Genomic DNA, 18,303 nt, shown 5'->3' with positions numbered 1-18,303 from the left:
CAGTTTAAGGTAGTTAGAGCGTACCCCTCTCTCTCATGTCATTACAGTTTAAGGTGGTTAGAGCGTACCCCTCTGTCTCTCATGTCATTACAGTTTAAGGTGGTTAGAGCGTACCCCTCTCTCTCTCAGGTCATTACAGTTTAAGGTGGTTAGAGCGTACCCCTCTCTCTCGCAGGTCATTACAGTTTAAGGTGATGGGAGCGTACCCCTCTCTCTCAGGTCATTACAGTTTAAGGTGATGGGAGCGTACCCCTCTCTCTCTCATGTCATTACAGTTTAAGGTGGTTAGAGCGTACCCCTCTCTCTCTCATGTCATTACAGTTTAAGGTGGTTAGAGCGTACCCCTCTGTCTCTCATGTCATTACAGTTTAAGGTGGTTAGAGCGTACCCCTCTCTCTCAGGTCATTACAGTTTAAGGTGGTTAGAGCGTACCCCTCTCTCTCTCAGGTCATTACAGTTTAAGGTGGTTAGAGCGTACCCCTCTCTCTCTCAGGTCATTACAGTTTAAGGTGGTTAGAGCGTACCCCTCTCTCTCTCAGGTCATTACAGTTTAAGGTGGTTAGAGCGTACCCCTCTCTCTCAGGTCATTACAGTTTAAGGTGATGAGAGCGTACCCCTCTCTCTCTCAGGTCATTACAGTTTAAGGTGGTTAGAGCGTACCCCTCTGTCTCTCAGGTCATTACAGTTTAAGGTAGTTAGAGCGTACCCCTCTCGCTCTCAGGTCATTACAGTTTAAGGTGATGGGAGCGTACCACTCTCTCTCTCAGGTCATTACAGTTTAAGGTGATGAGAGCGTACCCCTCTCTCTCTCAGGTCATTACAGTTTAAGGTGGTTAGAGCGTACCCCTCTCTCTCAGGTCATTACAGTTTAAGGTGGTTAGAGCGTACCCCTCTCTCTCTCAGGTCATTACAGTTTAAGGTGGTTAGAGCGTACCCCTCTCTCTCTCATGTCATTACAGTTTAAGGTGGTTAGAGCGTACCCCTCTCTCTCTCATGGTCATTACAGTTTAAGGTGATGAGAGCGTACCCCTCTCTCTCTCAGGTCATTACAGTTTAAGGTGGTTAGAGCGTACCCCTCTCTCTCTCAGGTCATTACAGTTTAAGGTGGTTAGAGCGTACCCCCCTCTCTCTCTCTCAGGTCATTACAGTTTAAGGTGATGAGAGCGTACCCCTCTCTCTCTCAGGTCATTACAGTTTAAGGTGATGAGAGCGTACCCCTCCCTCTCTCAGGTCATTACAGTTTAAGGTGGTTAGAGCGTACCCCTCTCTCTCTCATGTCATTACAGTTTAAGGTGGTTAGAGCGTACCCCTCTCTCTCTCAGGTCATTACAGTTTAAGGTGGTTAGAGCGTACCCCTCTCTCTCATGTCATTACAGTTTAAGGTGGTTAGAGCGTACCCCTCTCTATCTCAGGTCATTACAGTTTAAGGTGGTTAGAGCGTACCCCTCTCTCTCTCAGGTCATTACAGTTTAAGGTGATGTGAGCGTACCCCTCTCTCTCTCATGTCATTACAGTTTAAGGTGGTTAGAGCGTACCCCTCTCTCTCAGGTCATTACAGTTTAAGGTGGTTAGAGCGTACCCCTCTGTCTCTCAGGTCATTACAGTTTAAGGTAGTTAGAGCGTACCCCTCTCTCTCTCAGGTCATTACAGTTTAAGGTGGTTAGAGCGTACCCCTCTCTCTCAGGTCATTACAGTTTAAGGTGGTTAGAGCGTACCCCTCTCTCTCTCAGGTCATTACAGTTTAAGGTAGTTAGAGCGTACCCCTCTCTCTCAGGTCATTACAGTTTAAGGTGGTTAGAGCGTACCCCCCTCTCTCTCTCTCAGGTCATTACAGTTTAAGGTGGTTAGAGCGTACCCCTCTCTATCTCAGGTCATTACAGTTTAAGGTGGTTAGAGCGTACCCCTCTCTCTCTCAGGTCATTACAGTTTAAGGTGATGGGAGCGTACCCCTCTCTCTCTCTCATGTCATTACAGTTTAAGGTGGTTAGAGCGTACCCCTCTCTCTCAGGTCATTACAGTTTAAGGTGGTTAGAGCGTACCCCTCTGTCTCTCAGGTCATTACAGTTTAAGGTAGTTAGAGCGTACCCCTCTCTCTCTCAGGTCATTACAGTTTAAGGTGGTTAGAGCGTACCCCTCTCTCTCAGGTCATTACAGTTTAAGGTGGTTAGAGCGTACCCCTCTCTCTCTCAGGTCATTACAGTTTAAGGTAGTTAGAGCGTACCCCTCTCTCTCAGGTCATTACAGTTTAAGGTGGTTAGAGCGTACCCCTCTCTCTCTCAGGTCATTACAGTTTAAGGTGGTTAGAGCGTACCCCTCTCTCTCTCAGGTCATTACAGTTTAAGGTGATGGGAGCGTACCCCTCTCTCTCAGGTCATTACAGTTTAAGGTGATTAGAGCGTACCCCTCTCTCTCTCATGGTCATTACAGTTTAAGGTGGTTAGAGCGTACCCCTCTCTCTCTCAGGTCATTACAGTTTAAGGTGGTTAGAGCGTACCCCTCTCTCTCTCAGGTCATTACAGTTTAAGGTGGTTAGAGCGTACCCCTCTCTCTCTCAGGTCATTACAGTTTAAGGTGGTTAGAGCGTACCCCTCTCTCTCTCAGGTCATTACAGTTTAAGGTGGTTAGAGCGTACCCCTCTCTCTCAGTCGTACCCCTCTCTCTCTCAGGTCATTACAGTTTAAGGTGGTTAGTTAGAGCGTACCCCTCTCTCTCTCAGGTCATTACAGTTTAAGGTGATGAGAGCGTACCCCTCTCTCTCTCTCAGGTCATTACAGTTTAAGGTGGTTAGAGCGTACCCCTCTCTCTCAGGTCATTACAGTTTAAGGTGGTTAGAGCGTACCCCTCTCTCTCTCAGGTCATTACAGTTTAAGGTGATGGGAGCGTACCCCTCTCTCTCTCATGTCATTACAGTTTAAGGTGGTTAGAGCGTACCCCTCTCTCTCAGGTCATTACAGTTTAAGGTGGTTAGAGCGTACCCCTCTGTCTCTCAGGTCATTACAGTTTAAGGTGGTTAGAGCGTACCCCTCTCTCTCTCAGGTCATTACAGTTTAAGGTGGTTAGAGCGTACCCCATTACAGTCTCTCTCAGGTCATTACAGTTTAAGGTGGTTAGAGCGTACCCCTCTCTCTCTCAGGTCATTACAGTTTAAGGTGATTAGAGCGTACCCCTCTCTCTCTCAGGTCATTACAGTTTAAGGTGGTTAGAGCGTACCCCTCTCTCTCTCAGGTCATTACAGTTTAAGGTGGTTAGAGCGTACCCCTCTCTCTCTCAGGTCATTACAGTTTAAGGTGATGGGAGCGTACCCCTCTCTCTCAGGTCATTACAGTTTAAGGTGATGGGAGCGTACCCCTCTCTCTCTCAGGTCATTACAGTTTAAGGTGGTTAGAGCGTACCCCTCTGTCTCTCAGGTCATTACAGTTTAAGGTGGTTAGAGCGTACCCCTCTCTCTCAGGTCATTACAGTTTAAGGTGGTTAGAGCGTACCCCTCTCTCTCTCAGGTCATTACAGTTTAAGGTGGTTAGAGCGTACCCCTCTCTCTCTCAGGTCATTACAGTTTAAGGTGGTTAGAGCGTACCCCTCTCTCTCTCAGGTCATTAGGTCAGTTTAAGGTGGTTAGAGCGTACCCCTCTCTCTCTCAGGTCATTACAGTTTAAGGTGATGAGAGCATTACAGTACCCCTCTCTCTCTCAGGTCATTACAGTTTAAGGTGGTTAGAGCGTACCCCTCTCTCTCAGGTCATTACAGTTTAAGGTGGTTAGAGCGTACCCCTCTCTCTCTCAGGTCATTACAGTTTAAGGTGATGGGAGCGTACCACTCTCTCTCTCAGGTCATTACAGTTTAAGGTGATGAGAGCGTACCCCTCTCTCTCTCAGGTCATTACAGTTTAAGGTGGTTAGAGCGTACCCCTCTCTCTCAGGTCATTACAGTTTAAGGTGGTTAGAGCGTACCCCTCTCTCTCTCAGGTCATTACAGTTTAAGGTGATGAGAGCGTACCCCTCTCTCTCTCAGGTCATTACAGTTTAAGGTGGTTAGAGCGTACCCCTCTCTCTCTCAGGTCATTACAGTTTAAGGTGATGGGAGCGTACCACTCTCTCTCTCAGGTCATTACAGTTTAAGGTGATGAGAGCGTACCCCTCTCTCTCTCAGGTCATTACAGTTTAAGGTGGTTAGAGCGTACCCCTCTCTCTCAGGTCATTACAGTTTAAGGTGGTTAGAGCGTACCCCTCTCTCTCTCAGGTCATTACAGTTTAAGGTGATGGGAGCGTACCACTCTCTCTCTCAGGTCATTACAGTTTAAGGTGATGAGAGCGTACCCCTCTCTCTCTCAGATCATTACAGTTTAAGGTGGTTAGAGCGTACCCCTCTCTCTCTCTCAGGTCATTACAGTTTAAGGTGATGAGAGCGTACCCCTCTCTCTCTCATGTCATTACAGTGTAAGGTGGTTAGAGCGTACCCCTCTCTCTCTCAGGTCATTACAGTTTAAGGTGATGAGAGCGTACCCCTCTCTCTCTCAGGTCATTACAGTTTAAGGTGGTTAGAGCGTACCCCTCTCTCTCAGGTCATTACAGTTTAAGGTGATGGGAGCGTACCACTCTCTCTCAGGTCATTACAGTTTAAGGTGATGGGAGCGTACCCTCTCTCTCTCAGGTCATTACAGTTTAAGGTGGTTAGAGCGTACCCCCCTCTCTCTCTCTCAGGTCATTACAGTTTAAGGTGATGAGAGCGTACCCCTCTCTCTCTCAGGTCATTACAGTTTAAGGTGATGAGAGCGTACCCCTCCCTCTCTCAGGTCATTACAGTTTAAGGTGGTTAGAGCGTACCCCTCTCTATCTCAGGTCATTACAGTTTAAGGTGATGAGAGCGTACCCCTCTCTCTCTCAGGTCATTACAGTTTAAGGTGGTTAGAGCGTACCCCTCTCTCTCTCAGGTCATTACAGTTTAAGGTGGTTAGAGCGTACCCCTCTCTCTCTCATGTCATTACAGTTTAAGGTAGTTAGAGCGTACCCCTCTCTCTCATGTCATTACAGTTTAAGGTGGTTAGAGCGTACCCCTCTGTCTCTCAGGTCATTACAGTTTAAGGTAGTTAGAGCGTACCCCTCTCTCTCTCAGGTCATTACAGTTTAAGGTGATGGGAGCGTACCACTCTCTCTCTCAGGTCATTACAGTTTAAGGTGATGTTTAGAGCGTACCCCTCTCTCTCTCAGGTCATTACAGTTTAAGGTGGTTAGAGCGTACCCCTCTCTCTCAGGTCATTACAGTTTAAGGTGGTTAGAGCGTACCCCTCTCTCTCTCAGGTCATTACAGTTTAAGGTGATGAGAGCGTACCCCTCTCTCTCAGGTCATTACAGTTTAAGGTGGTTAGAGCGTACCCCTCTCTCTCTCAGGTCATTACAGTTTAAGGTGATGGGAGCGTACCACTCTCTCTCTCAGGTCATTACAGTTTAAGGTGATGAGAGCGTACCCCTCTCTCTCTCAGGTCATTACAGTTTAAGGTGGTTAGAGCGTACCCCTCTCTCTCAGGTCATTACAGTTTAAGGTGGTTAGAGCGTACCCCTCTCTCTCTCAGGTCATTACAGTTTAAGGTGATGGGAGCGTACCACTCTCTCTCTCAGGTCATTACAGTTTAAGGTGATGAGAGCGTACCCCTCTCTCTCTCAGATCATTACAGTTTAAGGTGGTTAGAGCGTACCCCTCTCTCTCTCAGGTCATTACAGTTTAAGGTGATGAGAGCGTACCCCTCTCTCTCTCATGTCATTACAGTGTAAGGTGGTTAGAGCGTACCCCTCTCTCTCTCAGGTCATTACAGTTTAAGGTGATGAGAGCGTACCCCTCTCTCTCTCAGGTCATTACAGTTTAAGGTGGTTAGAGCGTACCCCTCTCTCTCAGGTCATTACAGTTTAAGGTGATGGGAGCGTACCACTCTCTCTCAGGTCATTACAGTTTAAGGTGATGGGAGCGTACCCCTCTCTCTCTCAGGTCATTACAGTTTAAGGTGGTTAGAGCGTACCCCCCTCTCTCTCTCAGGTCATTACAGTTTAAGGTGATGAGAGCGTACCCCTCTCTCTCTCAGGTCATTACAGTTTAAGGTGATGAGAGCGTACCCCTCCCTCTCTCAGGTCATTACAGTTTAAGGTGGTTAGAGCGTACCCCTCTCTATCTCAGGTCATTACAGTTTAAGGTGATGAGAGCGTACCCCTCTCTCTCTCAGGTCATTACAGTTTAAGGTGGTTAGAGCGTACCCCTCTCTCTCTCAGGTCATTACAGTTTAAGGTGGTTAGAGCGTACCCCTCTCTCTCTCATGTCATTACAGTTTAAGGTAGTTAGAGCGTACCCCTCTCTCTCATGTCATTACAGTTTAAGGTGGTTAGAGCGTACCCCTCTGTCTCTCATGTCATTACAGTTTAAGGTGGTTAGAGCGTACCCCTCTCTCTCTCAGGTCATTACAGTTTAAGGTGGTTAGAGCGTACCCCTCTCTCTCGCAGGTCATTACAGTTTAAGGTGATGGGAGCGTACCCCTCTCTCTCAGGTCATTACAGTTTAAGGTGATGGGAGCGTACCCCTCTCTCTCTCATGTCATTACAGTTTAAGTCATTACAGTCATTACAGTTTAAGGTGGTTAGAGCGTACCCCTCTGTCTCTCATGTCATTACAGTTTAAGGTGGTTAGAGCGTACCCCTCTCTCTCAGGTCATTACAGTTTAAGGTGGTTAGAGCGTACCCCTCTCTCTCAGGTCATTACAGTTTAAGGTGGTTAGAGCGTACCCCTCTCTCTCTCAGGTCATTACAGTTTAAGGTGGTTAGAGCGTACCCCTCTCTCTCTCAGGTCATTACAGTTTAAGGTGGTTAGAGCGTACCCCTCTCTCTCTCAGGTCATTACAGTTTAAGGTGGTTAGAGCGTACCCCTCTCTCTCAGGTCATTACAGTTTAAGGTGATGAGAGCGTACCCCTCTCTCTCTCAGGTCATTACAGTTTAAGGTGGTTAGAGCGTACCCCTCTGTCTCTCAGGTCATTACAGTTTAAGGTAGTTAGAGCGTACCCCTCTCTCTCTCAGGTCATTACAGTTTAAGGTGATGGGAGCGTACCACTCTCTCTCTCAGGTCATTACAGTTTAAGGTGATGAGAGCGTACCCCTCTCTCTCTCAGGTCATTACAGTTTAAGGTGGTTAGAGCGTACCCCTCTCTCTCAGGTCATTACAGTTTAAGGTGGTTAGAGCGTACCCCTCTCTCTCTCAGGTCATTACAGTTTAAGGTGATGAGAGCGTACCCCTCTCTCTCAGGTCATTACAGTTTAAGGTGGTTAGAGCGTACCCCTCTCTCTCTCAGGTCATTACAGTTTAAGGTGATGGGAGCGTACCACTCTCTCTCTCAGGTCATTACAGTTTAAGGTGATGAGAGCGTACCCCTCTCTCTCTCAGGTCATTACAGTTTAAGTTGGTTAGAGCGTACCCCTCTCTCTCAGGTCATTACAGTTTAAGGTGGTTAGAGCGTACCCCTCTCTCTCTCAGGTCATTACAGTTTAAGGTGATGGGAGCGTACCACTCTCTCTCTCAGGTCATTACAGTTTAAGGTGATGAGAGCGTACCCCTCTCTCTCTCAGATCATTACAGTTTAAGGTGGTTAGAGCGTACCCCTCTCTCTCTTAGGTCATTACAGTTTAAGGTGATGAGAGCGTACCCCTCTCTCTCTCATGTCATTACAGTGTAAGGTGGTTAGAGCGTACCCCTCTCTCTCTCAGGTCATTACAGTTTAAGGTAGTTAGAGCGTACCCCTCTCTCTCTCAGGTCATTACAGTTTAAGGTGGTTAGAGCGTACCCCTCTCTCTCAGGTCATTACAGTTTAAGGTGATGGGAGCGTACCCCTCTCTCTCAGTTTAAGGTGTGGTTAGCGTACCCCTCTCTCTCAGGTCATTACAGTTTAAGGTGGTTAGAGCGTACCCCTCTCTCTCTCATGTCATTACAGTTTAAGGTGATGAGAGCGTACCCCTCTCTCTCTCTCAGGTCATTACAGTTTAAGGTGATGGGAGCGTACCCCTCTCTCTCAGGTCATTACAGTTTAAGGTGGTTAGAGCGTACCCCTCTGTCTCTCAGGTCATTACAGTTTAAGGTGGTTAGAGCGTACCCCTCTCTCTCTCAGGTCATTACAGTTTAAGGTGATGGGAGCGTACCCCTCTCTCTCAGGTCATTACAGTTTAAGGTGGTTAGAGCGTACCCCTCTCTCAGGTCATTACAGTTTAAGGTGGTTAGAGCGTACCCCTCTCTCTCAGGTCCAGTCTGTCTATAGATCAGTCCTGCACCACCTGACTACCACTGCCCACTCTCTTAGCTACAGTACCACAGAGGAAAGATTCATGATACAATACAAATATGCTTGTCTAACACTCTCTTTCTCCCATCCTCTCCCTCTCTCCTATCCTCTCTCTCTCTCCCATCCTCTCTCTCCCATCCTCTCTCTCTCTCCCATCCTCGTTCTCCCATCCTCTCTCTCTCCCATCCTCTCTCTCCCATCCTCTCTCTCCCATCCTCTCTCTCCCCTCTCTCTCCCATCCACTCTCTCTTCCTCTATCTTTCTCCCCCCTCTTTCTCTCTCCCCATCCTCTCTTCCTCCCCTCTCACACTCTCTCTCCCTCTCTTCTCTCCCCTCTCTATCTCCCCCTCTCTCTCACCTCTTTCTCTCTCTTTCTCCCTCTCTATCTCTCTCCCCCTTCTCTCTCCCCCCTCTTTGTCTCTCTTTCTCACTTTCTCCCCCCTCTCTCTCCCTCCTCTTTCTCTCTCTCTTCTCACCCTCTCTCTCCCCATGTCTTGCTCTTTCTCACTCTCCCTCTCTCGCTCTCTCTTCTCTCCCCCTCTCTCTCTCCCCTCCTCTTGCTCTCTCTCTCTCTTCTCCCACTCTTTCTCCCCGTGTCTTGCTTTTTCTCACTCTCCCCCCTCTCTCACGCTCTCTCTTCTCTCCCCCTCTCTCTCTCCCCCCTCTCACTCTCTATCTCTTCTCCCCCTCTCCCCTCTCTCTCTTCTCCCCCTCTCTCTCCCCATGTCTTGCTCTTTCTCACACTCTCCCCTTCTCTCTCTCCCCCCCTCTCACTCTCTATCTCTTCTCCCCATCTCTCCCCTCTCTCTCTTCTCCCCCTCTCTCTCCCCATGTCTTGCTCTTTCTCACACTCTCCCCCTTTCTCACTCTCTTCTCTCCCCCCTTGCCCTCTCTCTTCTCCCCCTCTCTCTCCCCATGTCTTGCTCTTTCTCACACTCTCCCCCTTTCTCACTCTCTTCTCTCCCCCCTTGCCCTCTCTTCTCCCCCTTTTTCTCTCCCCGTGTCTTGCTTTTACTCACTCTCTCCCCTTTCTCGCTCCCCTACCCTCTCTCTCCCATCTCTCTTCCCCGTCTCTCGCTTTCTCTCTTTCTCCCCCTTCTCTCTCTCTCCAGGTCAGTCGTGTTTTAAAACCGGGAGGTCGTTTCCTGTCTGTAACCTTCGCCCAGCCTCACTTCAGGAAGCGCCTCTATGCTCGCCATGACTACTGCTGGTCTGTACGTACCCGTAGCTACGGAGACGGCTTCCAATACTTCCTGTATGTGCTGACCAAAGGGGAGGAGCTTAGTCCAGAGGATGTCACTCTGGAGAGAAGGTTATTGGAGGAGGCCCAAGATTCGCCCAATGAGGTCAGGACCCAGGAAGAAGACACTGAGTCCTTCCTGTATTGTATTGACCTATAGGAGACAGAATCTCAATAGACTCTACAACAGGCTACAAGTGACTTATGTTTGCCATTATGCCTTCAAAGACTGTTTTTATCCGCTGTGGCTTTTTAACCAGTTGTTATACTGTGATACATTTTTAGGATTATGTCATGTATGCGTTGTTTTATTAAGTGAAAACATCTTTGATTAAAACTACTTAAAGTCATTTCTGTATCATTGGTGTTCCGTCAAATCCTCATGATATTGTTTAGCTAATTATCCATCATTGGAGGTTTTGTGAGACCCCACACTACAAGGTCCTCCGGACAGTCTGTATAACCATTAACATGACACTAGCATCCTCCTGGTATTTGTCATTGAAAGTCAGATCTGCTGCAGCTGTAATATAAAGTGCAGGGCCATGGAGAGAGGAAGGGAACGACGGCTCCGTTGATGAAGTAGAAATCATTTATTTTTCATTCTTTGCTGAAATGTAATTACTGTCTATTTTTAAGACTTAAAAAAAAATAAGGTTTCTGATGTCTCAGCGGACAGTCTCTTCTCTTTCTGCTGAGGTTGCTGCTGAGATTTGCAAATATTTGGTTAAAATAATTATTTATGGGAATAGAATTCAATGCAATAAATATGAACTACCATTTTGCTGTGTGTAGTGTGTAAGTGTTGATATATGGATCGTTATATGACAGATGCTTAGGCCGGCATAACTAATGTTGATGTTGTGTAACTAGCATCTACCTTAATGCATTACAACCATGTTGTGCCTCAACAGTCAATACTGCTTGATAGTGTGAGTGTTCAAACACTCAGGGGACCTCGTTGAGAAGAAACAACTGAACTCATTAAGAACCTCTCAATGCCAATACACAACCTGTACACACACACACACACACACACACACACACACACACACACACACACACACACAGAGAGAGCCAGGCCAGAGGACGGGCGTCCTCGTCAGGAAGGACTTTAACAAACTTAACGCAAAGGTAAATCGAAGCTTAGGCACAGTGCTATAGGTTCAGGAGTGTGTCTGAAATATTTGAGCTATTTTCACTATTACAATTATCAGCCCAGTTACTGGCGTTGGTGCACATGGGCTGGGTTTTGATGGATAAACAGGTTGTGGGTGTGTCCGGTCTTGGCCTCTCACTGGCCAATCAGAACATGCTCCATGGCCCCTCACTGGCCAATCAGAATGTGCTCCATGGCCCCTCGCTGGCCAATCAGAACGTGCTCCATGGGGAAATATGTGGTTGCTTCAAGTTGTGTATTTATGGTCTTCTGTGTATTGCCTTGGAATCAACACCAATTCCAATGTTAGTCCCGTTATAGTTTGTTAAGTGGCTTTCAGAAACAAAATAGCAAAATGTACACCTATCTTTGCTAAATATCTTAACTTGAACACATTTGTAGTCCACATTGTTCTGGGTAATTGCATGACTTAGTAGCATTCACACTGACATAGGGGCCAGGCCTGCTGTAAATTACATCATGGCTGAGCATGGACATGTCAAACATTGTCAATAAGCAAGATTACATTCATTATTGATAAGGCCTAAAAAGAGAGTAAATAACTCTAATCATAACTCTAATCCTCCCCCTGTCCCCCTCTGTCCTCCCCCTGTCCCCCTCCGTCCTCCCACTGCCTCCCCTCTGTCCTCCCCTTGTCCCCCTCCGTCCTCCCCCTGTCCCCCTCTGTCCTCCCCCTGTCCCCCTCCGTCCTCCCCCTGTCCCCCTCTGTCCTCCCCCTTGCCTCCCCTCTGTCCTCCCCTGTCCCCCTCTGTCCTCCCCCTGTCCCCCTCTGTCCTCCCCCTGTCCCCCTCTGTCCTCCCCCTGTCCCCCTCCGTCCTCCCCCTGCCTCCCCTCTGTCCTCCCCTTGTCTCCCTCCGTCCTCCCCCTGTCCCCCTCTGTCCTCCCCCTGTCCCCCTCTGTCCTCCCCCTGTCCCCCTCCGTCCTCCCCCTGCCTCCCCTCTGTCCTCCCCTTGTCCCCCTCCGTCCTCCCCCTGTCCCCCTCTGTCCCCCTCCGTCCTCCCCCTTGCCTCCCCTCTGTCCTCCCCTGTCCCCCTCCGTCCTCCCCCTGTCCCCCTCTGTCCTCCCCTCTGTCCTCCCCCTGTCCCCCTCCGTCCTCCCCTTGTCCCCCTCTGTCTTCCCCCTGTCCCCCTCCGTCCCCCTCTGTCCTCCCCCTGTCCCCCTCCGTCCTCCCCCTGTCCCCCTCTGTCCTCCCCCTTGCCTCCCCTCTGTCCTCCCCTGTCCCCCTCCGTCCTCCCCCTGTCCCCCTCTGTCCTCCCCTCTGTCCCCCTCCGTCCTCCCCTTGTCCCCCTCTGTCTTCCCCCTGTCCCCCTCCGTCCTCCCCCTGTCCCCCTCTGTCCTCCCCCTGTCCCCCTCCGTCCTCCCCCTGTCCCCCTCCGTCCTCCCCCTGTCCCCCTCTGTCCTCCCCCTGTCCCCCTCTGTCCTCCCCCTGTCCCCCTCCGTCCTCCCCCTGCCTCCCTTCCGTCCTCCCCCTGCCCCCCTTCCGTCCTCCCCCTGTCCCCCTCCATCCTCCCCCTGTTCCCCTCCTGCCTCCCCCCTGGCCCCCTCCATCCTCCCCCTGCTCCCTCCGTCCTCTCCCTGCCTCCCCCCTGTCCCCCCTTCGTCCTCACCCTGTCCCCCTCCGACCTCCCCCTGTCCCCCTCCGACCTCCATTGTCCAACTCTACATCTGACTGGCTGATTGGGTGTTATGGTGTTTCCAGGGTGATGGTGTGGGGTGGCAAACAGGCTGACACCCAGCTGGTTATGTAACTAAGTGGCGGGGGGATCAATATTGATAATGGATGATTTAACACTGGCAGGGTACCAGGCTATCAGCAGGGCTGGAGGGAGGAGGAAGAGGGTACACTTCTGATGAGATCATGGGATAGTCTGTGTGAGGGGAGGATGGGTAGTTAGACTGTATGAGAGGAGGGGGTGTGTAGTTAGACTATGTGAGAGGAGGGGGTGTGTAGTTAGACAGTTTGAGGGGAGGGGTGTAGTTAGTCTGTGTGAGGGGAGGGGGTGTGTAGTTAGTCTGTGTGAGGGAAGGGGGTGTAGTTAGTCTGTGTGAGGGGAGGGGGTGTGTAGTTAGACTGTGAGGGGAGGAGGGTGTAGTTAGTCTGTGTGAAGGGGGGGGGGTGTAGTTAGACTGTGTGAAGGGAGGAGGGTGTAGTTAGTCTGTGTGAAGGGGGGGTGTGTAGTTAGTCTGTGTGAGAGGAGGAGGGTGGAAGAGGGTACACTTCTGAGGGAGAGTGAGAGCGTGAGAGGGGGTGTAGTAAGTAGTTAGACTGTGTGAGAGGAGGGGAAGTGTAGTTAGACTGTGTGAGGGGATGGGGTGTAGTTAGACTGTGTGAGAGGAGGAGATGTAGTTAGACTGTGTGAGGGGAGGGGGTGTGTAATTAGACTGTGTGGGGGAAGGGGGTGTAGTTAGTTTGTGTGAGGGGAGGGGGTGTAGTTAGTCTGTGTGAGGGGAGGGGGTGTGTAGTTAGACTGTGTGAGGAGAGGGGGTGTAGTTAGTCTGTGTGAGGGGAGGGGGTGTGTAGTTAGTCTGTGTGAGGGGAGGGGGTGTGTAGTTAGTCTGTGTGAGGGAAGGGGGTGTAGTTAGACTGTGTGAGAGGAGGGGTGTAGTTAGTCTGTGTGAGGGGAGGAGGTGTGTAGTTAGACTGTGTGAGGGGAGGGGGTGTAGTTAGTCTGTTTGAGGGGAGGGGGTGTAGTTAGACTGTGTGAGGGGAGGGGATGTAGTTAGTCTGTGTGAGGGGAGGGGTGTGTAGTTAGACTGTGTGAGGGGAGGGGGTGTGTAGTTAGACTGTGTTAGGGGAGGAGGGTGTAGTTAGTCTGTGAGGGGAGGGGGTGTGTAGTTAGTCTGTGTGAGGGGAGGATGGTGTGTAGTTAGACTGTGTGAGGGGAGGGGGTGTGTAGTTAGACTGTGTGAGGGGAGGGGGCTGTAGTTAGTCTGTGTGAGGGGAGGGGGCTGTAGTTAGTCTGTGAGGGGAGGGGGTGTGTAGTTAGTCTGTGTGAGGGGAGGATGGTGTGTAGTTAGACTGTGTGAGGGGAGGGGGTGTGTAGTTAGTCTGTGTGAGGGGAGGAGGTGTGTAGTTAGACTGTGTGAGGGGAGGGGGTGTAGTTAGTCTGTTTGAGGGGAGGGGGTGTAGTTAGACTGTGTGAGGGGAGGGGATGTAGTTAGTCTGTGTGAGGGGAGGGGTGTGTAGTTAGACTGTGTGAGGGGAGGGGGTGTGTAGTTAGACTGTGTTAGGGGAGGAGGGTGTAGTTAGTCTGTGAGGGGAGGGGGTGTGTAGTTAGTCTGTGTGAGGGGAGGATGGTGTGTAGTTAGACTGTGTGAGGGGAGGGGGTGTGTAGTTAGACTGTGTGAGGGGAGGGGGCTGTAGTTAGTCTGTGTGAGGGGAGGGGGCTGTAGTTAGTCTGTGTGAGGGGAGGGGGTGTAGTTAGACTGTGTGAGAGGAGGGGTGTAGTTAGTCTGTGTGAGGGGAGGAGGTGTGTAGTTAGATTGTGTGAGGGGAGGGGGTGTAGTTAGTCTGTTTGAGGGGAGGGGGTGTAGTTAGACTGTGTGAGGGGAGGGGATGTAGTTAGTCTGTGTGAGGGGAGGGGGTGTGTAGTTAGTCTGTGTGAGGGGGATGTACTTAGACTGTGTGAGGGGAGGATGGTGTGTAGTTAGACTGTGTGAGGGGAGGGGGTGTGTAGTTAGACTGTGTGAGGGGAGGGGGCTGTAGTTAGTCTGTGTGAGGGGAGTGGGCTGTAGTTAGTCTGTGTGAGGGGAGGGGGTGTAGTTAGACTGTGTGAGAGGAGGGGTGTAGTTAGTCTGTGTGAGGGGAGGAGGTGTGTAGTTAGACTGTGTGAGGGGAGGGGGTGTAGTTAGTCTGTGTGAGGGGAGGGTGTGTGTAGTTAGACCGTGTGAGGGGAGGAAGTGTAGTTAGACAGTGTGAGGGGAGGGGGTTTGTAGTTAGTCTGTGTGAGGGGAGGGGGTGTAGTTAGTCTGTGTGAGGGGAGGGGGTGTAGTTAGTCTGTGTGAGGGGAGGGGGTGTAGTTAGACTGTGTGAGGGGAGGGGATGTAGTTAGTCTGTGTGAGGGGAGGGGGTGTGTAGTTAGTCTGTGTGAGCAGGATGTACTTAGACTGTGTGAGGGGAGGGGGTGTGTAGTTAGTCTGTGTGAGGGGGGGTGTAGTTAGTCTGTGTGAGGGGGGTGTGTAGTTAGACTGTGAGGGGAGGGGATGTAGTTAGTCTGTGTGAGGGGAGGGGGTGTGTAGTTAGTCTGTGTGAGGGGAGGGGGTGTGTAGTAAATCTGTGTGAGGGGACGGGGTGTGTAGTTAGTCTGTGTGAGGGGGGGTGTAGTTAGACTGTGAGGGGAGAGGATGTAGTTAGTCTGTGTGAGGGGAGGGGGGTGTGTAGTTAGTCTGTGTGAGGGGAGGGGGTGTGTAGTAAGTCTGTGTCAGGGGAGGGGGTGTGTAGTTAGTCTGTGTGAGGGGAGGAGTGTGTAGTTAGTCTGTGTGAGGGGAAGGCGTGTGTAGTTAGACTGTGTGAGGGGAGCGGGTGTGTAGTTAGTCTGTGTGAGGGGGGGTGTAGTTAGACTGTGTGAGGGGGGGTGTAGTTAGACTGTGTGAGGGGAGGGGGGTGTAGTTAGACTGTGTGAGGGGGGGTGTAGTTAGACTGTGTGAGGGGAGGGGTGTGTAGTTAGTCTGTGTGAGGGGAGGAGGTGTGTAGTTAGTGTGTGTGAGGGGGGTGTAGTTAGACTGTGTGATGGGAGGTGTGTGTAGTTAGTCTGTGTGAGGGGGTGTGTAGTTAGTCTGTGTGAGGGGAGGGGGTGTGTAGTTAGTCTGTGTGAGGGGTGTGTAGTTAGACTGTGTGAGAGGGGGTGTAGTTAGACTGTGTGAGGGGAGGGGTGTGTAGTTAGACTGTGTGAGGGGAGGGGGTGTGTAGTTAGTCTGTGTGAGGGGGGGTGTAGTTAGACTGTGTGAGGGGGGGTGTAGTTAGAATGTGTTAGGGGAGGTGGATGTAGTTAGACTGTGTGAGGGGGGGTGTAGTTAGACTGTGTGAGGGGAGGGGTGTGTAGTTAGTCTGTGTGAGGCGAGGGGGTGTGTAGTTAGACTGTGTGAGGGTAGGAGGTGTGTAGTTAGTGTGTGTGAGGGGGGGTGTAGTTAGACTGTGTGAGGGGAGGTGTGTGTAGTTAGTCTGTGTGAGGGGGGGTGTAGTTAGACTGTGTGAGGGGAGGGGGTGTGTAGTTAGTCTGTGTGAGGGGGGGTGTAGTTAGACTGTGTGAGGGGAGGGGTGTGTAGTTAGACTGTGTGAGGGGAGGGGGGTGTAGTTAGACTGTGTGAGGGGAGGGGTGTGTAGTTAGACTGTGTGAGGGGGGGTGTAGTTAGACTGTGTGAGGGGAGGGGTGTAGTTAGTCTGTGTGTGTTCATGCTTGCGTATGTGTGACTAGCTCCAGGCAGGGCAGTACAAAGAGATAATGCAATACTGAACCTGTCAAGTCCTCAGCCAGGCAGCTCAATACTGTCCCTCAATAAGGTACAACAATATCTACCATATAGTAAGTAACAAGTCTAACTTTTAGAAATAAGAAATATAAATGCTATTATTTGGAAGATATGGCATCGCTAGAGGTTCTTCTATCTCATCCATCAGACATGTTACAACTAGACATGCTAGATAACATGCAGAAAGACTATAGACAAACCCTCCTGTACCATACATGGTACTAAACATGGAAATAGAGTCGATAGATCTGACCTCCCCATTCAAGTCAATGATGCAATAATGGGTGAGCAAAACTAGATTGAGTAATAATCAACTTGATGAGACGTTGGTTGTGTAACTCCAGACCAGGGGACAGTCCTAATGTAATGGAGAGACTGCATACTCTCTTTCTCTATCACTCTCTTTTTTTCCTCTGTCCCATTTTCTCCACTCCCCCTCTCTCTCTCTCTCTGCCTCGGTGGTGATGGCTGTGTTCAGACTAGTTTCAGTGAGCCAGCCAGCCTTCTCTGCTACTCCTAATTGTCCTTTATGCTCTGGTGCCCAAGGCCAACAACAGCAGCAAGCTGCTGCATACCCAATGCACACACTTATCTCTCTCTCTATATATATATATATATATATATATTATCTCTCATCTCTCTCTCTCTCTCTCTCTATATATATATATATATATATATATTATCTGTCTCTCATCTCTCTCTCTCTCTATATATATATATATATATATATTATCTCTCTCATCTCTCTCTCTCTATATATATATATATATATTATCTGTCTCTCATCTCTCTCTCTCTATATATATATATATATATACATATATATATTATCTCTCTCATCTCTCTCTATATATATATATATATAATCTGTCTCTCATCTCTCTCTCTATATATATATATATATATATATTATCTGTCTCTCATCTCTCTCTCTATATATATATATTATCTCTCTCTCTCTCTATATATATATATTATCTCTCTCATCTCTCTCTCTCTATATATATATATATTATCTGTCTCTCATCTCTCTCTCTCTCTCTCTCTATATATATATATATATATATATATATATATATATTATCTGTCTCTCATCTCTCTCTCTCTCTATATATATATATATATATATATATATATTATCTGTCTCTCATCTCCTTCTCTCTATATATATATATTATCTCTCTCATCTCTCTCTCTCTCTATATATATATATATATATATATTATCTGTCTCTCATCTCTCTCTCTCTCTCTATATATATATATATATATATTATCTCTCTCATCTCTCTCTCTCTCTCTCTATATATATATATATATATATATATATATATATATATATATATAATCTGTCTCTCATCTCTCTCTCTATATATATATATTATCTCTCTCTCTATATAAAAATATATTATCTCTCTATATATATATATATTATCTCTCTCTATATATATATATGTATTATCTCTCTCATCTCTCTCTCTCTGTCACACCCTGACCATAGTTTACTTTGTATATTTCTATGTTGTGGTTGGTCAGGGTGTGATCTGAGTGGGCATTCTATGTTACATGTCTAGTTTGTCTAGTTCTATGTTCGGCCTGATATGGTTCTCAATCAGAGGCAGGTGTTCGTCATTGTCTCTGATTGGGAACCATATTTAGGTAGCCTGGGTTTCACTGTGTGTTTGTGGGTGATTGTTCCTGTCTATGTGTTTTCACCAGATAGGCTGTTTAGGTTTTCGTTACGTTCATTACGTTCTTTATTTTGTAGTGTTTGTATTGATTCGTGTTTTACGTTTGTTTATTAAAACATGGATCGCAATCGACACGCTGCATTTTGGTCCGACTCTCCTTCTCATATAGAAAACCGTTACAGAATCACCCACCACCAACGGACCAAGCAGCGTGTCAACAGGCAGCAACAGCAGCGTAAAGAGGAATGGACATGGGAGGACGTTATGGACAGCAGGAGTATGGACTATACTACTTGGGAGGAGATCGACAGGTGGGCGGCCGACCCAGGGAGAGTGCCGGAGCCCGCCTGGGATTCGCTGGAGCAGTGCGAGGAAGGTTATCGTAGAATGGAGGCGGTGAAAGCAGAGAGGCGCTGGTATG

General features: G+C 48.9%; 1 protein-coding gene across 3 annotated transcripts in view; it reads left to right on the top strand.

Moving 5' to 3' along the window:
• Nucleotides 1-10,327, top strand: part of LOC139387004 (endothelin converting enzyme 2a) — a 299,146-nt gene extending 288,819 nt beyond the window's left edge. Inside the window, exon 4 of one of the 3 annotated variants that reach the window (XM_071132944.1) lies at nt 9,416-10,327. In XM_071132944.1, coding sequence (XP_070989045.1) covers nt 9,416-9,703 — 288 coding nt within the window. In that variant the 3' untranslated portion in view covers nt 9,704-10,327. The remainder of the gene's footprint in view (nt 1-9,415) is intronic. The other 2 variants (XM_071132943.1, XM_071132945.1) reach the window with 2 other exon arrangements.
• The last annotated feature ends 7,976 nt before the right edge of the window (nt 10,328-18,303 follow it).

Source organism: Oncorhynchus clarkii, chromosome 28 (genome assembly GCF_045791955.1).
Source record: "Oncorhynchus clarkii lewisi isolate Uvic-CL-2024 chromosome 28, UVic_Ocla_1.0, whole genome shotgun sequence".
Lineage (NCBI taxonomy): Eukaryota > Metazoa > Chordata > Actinopteri > Salmoniformes > Salmonidae > Oncorhynchus > Oncorhynchus clarkii.
The sequence above is the reverse complement of the archived record's forward strand: the minus strand, read 5'-3'. Positions and strand labels throughout refer to the sequence as shown.